The sequence below is a fragment of the Osmerus eperlanus genome, unplaced genomic scaffold (genome assembly GCF_963692335.1).
Source record: "Osmerus eperlanus unplaced genomic scaffold, fOsmEpe2.1 SCAFFOLD_647, whole genome shotgun sequence".
In the NCBI taxonomy this organism is placed as follows: domain Eukaryota; kingdom Metazoa; phylum Chordata; class Actinopteri; order Osmeriformes; family Osmeridae; genus Osmerus; species Osmerus eperlanus.
The window spans coordinates 12,501-16,816 of record NW_026911207.1 but is presented as its reverse complement, the minus strand read 5'-3'; the positions used below and the strand labels follow the sequence as shown (position 1 = coordinate 16,816).

The 4,316-nt window shown below is 50.1% G+C and overlaps 2 protein-coding genes across 2 annotated transcripts in view; one reads left to right on the top strand and one right to left on the bottom strand.

Annotated features, from left to right (window-relative positions):
* Window positions 1-311: 311 nt before the first annotated feature.
* On the bottom strand, window positions 312-2,835 carry tkfc (triokinase/FMN cyclase; the record flags this gene model as incomplete). The annotated part of the gene is made up of 5 exons (XM_062455307.1): window positions 2,713-2,835; window positions 1,358-1,547; window positions 818-1,110; window positions 536-614; window positions 312-412 (listed from the first exon to the last, which is right to left on the bottom strand). Coding segments are annotated over exons 1-5 (681 nt in total), but the record flags the coding sequence as incomplete, so codon positions are not given.
* Window positions 2,836-2,935: 100 nt separating this feature from the next.
* LOC134015761 (exocyst complex component 6B-like) overlaps window positions 2,936-4,316 on the top strand; it is a 12,443-nt gene continuing 11,062 nt past the window's right edge. The window contains exon 1 of the mRNA XM_062455306.1: window positions 2,936-3,395. Within this exon, the coding sequence (XP_062311290.1) occupies window positions 3,307-3,395 (89 nt within the window). The 5' untranslated portion in view covers window positions 2,936-3,306. The remainder of the gene's footprint in view (window positions 3,396-4,316) is intronic.

Here is a 4,316-nt window from a genome sequence, read left to right as displayed (position 1 = left end):
CTCCATATCTCCTCCCCCCTCCTCACCCAGTCCCAGCTCCATATCTCCTCCCCCCTCCTCACCCCCTCCTCACCCAGTCCCAGCTCCATATCTCCTCCCCCCTCCTCACCCAGTCCCAGCTCCATATCTCCTCCCCCCTCCTCACCCCCTCCTCACCCAGTCCCAGCTCCATATCTCCTCCCCCCTCCTCACCCCCTCCTCACCCAGTCCCAGCTCCATATCTCCTCCCCCCTCCTCACCCAGTCCCAGTTCCATATCTCCTCCCCCCTCCTCACCCAGTCCCAGCTCCATATCTCCTCCCCCCTCCTCACCCCCTCCTCACCCAGTCCCAGCTCCATATCTCCAGGCTGCAGGCTGAAGGAAGGCAAACAACCAGGAACACTGCAGGGAGACAGGCTCACTCCCAGAGTACCTACACACACACACACACAGGCACACACACAGGCACACACACACAGGCACACACACACAGAGGAGTTATAATGTGTGTCCTAGTTAAGGGCATTCAGAATGACTGACACGATGGAACACCTACCAATCCCCTTCATCGCCTCCGTCACCTTGGAGACGATCTCAGTCAATGGAGACCCTTCTTCAGCAAGAGCTCCAGCAAGCTAGGAGAGAGAGAGGAGAGAGAGAAGGAGAGAGAGAGGAGAGGGAGAAGGAGAGAGAGAAGGAGAGAGAGAAGGAGAGAGAGAGTGTCTTGACCAGACCCTCAGATCAGCACCAGAACCCCAGGAAGGTTCTGAAACCTACAGAACATTCCAGGACCTTCCGACGGGTTTTAGAACCACAGGCCCAACCCCTGACCCCTGACCTTGTGGACGAACACGGTCCCGCACAGGCCCCGCCTCCCCGTCTTGCCGGGGCGATCGAAGGCACAGTCGTCGGCGACGATCACCATGTCGACAGCCACGCCACGGTTACGGGCCTGCTCGGCGGCCAATCCGAAATTGAGACGGTCGCCGGTGTAGTTCTTGACCAATAGGAGCACAGCTGCTGCTCCGGCTTGGTGGAGGGACAAGATGGCTGCCAGGACACTGCCGGGGGGGGGGGAGGCAAACACCCCCCCTGCTACCGCTGCTGACAGCATGCCCTGCCCCAGGTACCCTGGAGGGAGGAGGGGGGAGGAAGGAAGAGGGGAGAGGGGGAGGAGAGGGTGAGAGGGAGGGGGGAGGAAGAGGACAGGGAGGGAGAGGGGAGAGGGGGAGGAGAGGGAGGGAGGGGGGGTTATCAGATGGAGGAAGAGAGGAGAGAGAGGAAGACAGGCAAAGAGAGTGACAGATAAAGGATGAGCGGGAAAGAGAGATGAGAGGCAACTGTCCTCCGGGTGTAAACACACACTCCAGTCTCCTACCTGCGTGAGCTGGCTCGTGCCCAGACCCGCCTCCAGACAGCAGCGCTACTTTCCCGCTCAGCGCCGCGAGGTCGGAGCGCAGCGCAACGCGGTGTCCACGCAGAAGGGACAGACCGCCGCTGCTACCGACGATGCCTTCGAGCGCCTCGTCAACGCACCGCTCCACGCTGTTCAACAGCTTGGGGCGCGGCTGGGGGGAGAGAGTGGCGTCAGCTTGCTTTCATATCGTCTAATCTAACGGACTGTTTTTTCACAAAAGTTTCAAAATGTTTCATGGTACCATGATGGACAAAGTTTTCCTCTCAAAACAAAGTGACTAGAGAGCCAGGGAGGTGAAGGCGGCAGGATTCTGCACATTTCAGGGTCCAAACAGGCTTAAAGGCAGGGCTGGACTGGGACAAAATAATGGCCCTGGCAGTTTTGCTCAGACCGGCCCACCTCAATCGGTCGGACTCTGAGCCACTGCATCTGACACAAGACACAGAGGGGTGGAGCCTGTCAAGAGATGTGATTGGGCCAGCCCGGTGTCAGTATGGAAAATGAACCAATGGGCCGCTGTCCCTGCTTTATGGGCCGGTCGTTGGTCAATTTTAAATGTATTAAAAAAAGAAAATTACAATTAAAATAAATAATCATATATCGGCCACAAGTGCGCCGGCCCACCGGCACCGGGCGTTTGCCCGGTATGCCAAATTACCAGTCCAGGCCTGCTTCAAGGTGACGCTTCTCATTTATTTCTTTGAGTTTAGGTATTAAAGTCATTTGTAACTAAAATAAGCTATTTGTAACGAGTACGGGTTCAGTGGAAAGCTTTGGTCTTGCTCCTCTTTGACAGTTTCTTAACGGTTTATCTAAACCTCTAATACATAATCCCACACAGAGGGTTGTCTTCTGATCAATAAAACGGACTATAATCTGTAGTCAAACTGCAGGTTAACCCTCGTGCTGCCTTCGGGTCACATGACCCAAAGGTTCACAACGAACCATCGTTGTGTTTACCCAATTTCACCCAATACAAAAACAAATAAAAATAATTTTCTTTTAACCATTGCAATGTGGGGGGTCTGAGACAGCCCGACAGTTAAAAGAAAATGCTTCACTTTGTTTTTGTATGAGGTAAATTTGTCGCAATACGACAGTGGGTCACAATGACTGATGGGTCAGAATGACCCGAAGATAACACAAGGGTTAAACCAGCAGCCTTGCTCGCTGCGAGACAAAGTTCAAACCCTTTGTTTATCACGACTAAATCATTACGCTGTTGCAAGCGTCCCCGGAACATTAATATCTGTCCAGTGGTGGATTATTATTTTAATTTTTTGATCAGACTAGACTAGACTATTAATGTAGTCTACCTTGTCCATGCTGGTCATAGTGCTGTTATCTTCCGTGACGTGAGACAGTGTGCGCGCACGTTGTGGGAGCGTTTACGCGCCGGGCGAGCTCCCCCCTGTCGCTGCCATAGAGTTCTGGATTACGTCACTCTTCATGTTACCTTAAATTAATGAACGAATTATTATCTAAAATGTATTACAATTTTTTAGTTTTGCAAAAAGGTTAGTTGGTTCTTCAGGGTGAAACTGAAACAGATCATAGTGGACTGTTAACGAAGAGTTGGAACTGGAAAAGAGTTTGTGGTGCAGAAACTATAATGTTGTAACAGCGCCATCTAGTGGACATCGAGCCCGTCGATGATTAATGAGTTGATCCTGTTTGAAGAGTTTAAAATAACTTTTTTTGACTCCCCAAAAACAACAATATGAAATCATGGTGGTTATTCTGTAACCGAACCCGTTTGTCTGTGTTTCCGTTACAATAAAATAACATTTATCAGCCAGGCTCAAAGACAAGGGTGTAGGAGACGAGAGGGTTTTGTGTAGCCGACGGAAGGAGCGTAGCTTCGGTGCGTAGCTTGAAGCTTCTCCAGTTCAGACAGCAGTGTATGGAAGATGGCGAGTGTAGAGATAGCCGCGGAGCACGAGAGAATCCTCCGAGAGATAGAGAGCACGGACACCAACTGCATCGGGCCCACACTCCGGTAAGACACGGTTTTACAGTTAGAGATAGTTTGGCATTTGTCCGTGATGACCGAGGACACTAAACTGTTGTGTTGCCAGAAACGGCTGAAACAAAATTCTAATCTGGAGCTATAGATTGGGGCCCTATGATTTTTACGCCGGCGTTCGCCAGCAAATTTTGGAAGGTCTATTCACCAGCACAACACCTTTTATTGATGAATTAAATGCCCGAATATTGTACTAAATCCATTGTTGGGACAGGGTAGTGTAAGATGTAAACAAAAAGCCGATATACAGCTAACTCCGCCCACGCAGTCAAACGCCGGTGGACCGCGGGTTTCAAAACACTCCGCGGTTTGTCATCACTCTTCATAGCTTGTCAAAACTTGACACCGCCGACACTACCAAACTTGTTAGTGCTAACTGCAGCTAGCTCGCCAAAGTTAGTTACGTATACATCTTTTTCGGAAGCAATTCCTACAGATTTTCTTGTTACTCCAATGTAAACGACTGGCCACATTACAGAATGGTGTGATGTTAAACAGATGCTTTCGATGGTCAAAAAACTTGATCTAGCTAACACTAGACTAGTTAGCTGACAGTCAGATGTTATTTGGCGCTGGTTCGAGCTAAGGTCCGGATGATACACTGAAAACAGTCAGTTAGCTACATTATGCCAATTAATGTATTAATGTAGGCTCTCTCTGCTCCAAAGTTTGGACTTGCCAGGTTAGCTAACCCGGATACTCTTGCCAAGACTCTTGAATTGAACGGTTGAGTTCCTCAATTTTATTAGAACAGGGCAACGTTGAGAACTTGAGAGTTGTGTTATTGCGTCTTGCTGTTCAGATTCAGCGGTTAAGAGAACGTCTTCTCACTTTCCCCCGTTAGCGGTTTAGTTCACTGTCGGTAGCTCTGGTCAGTGAACTTCAAAGTCTAGT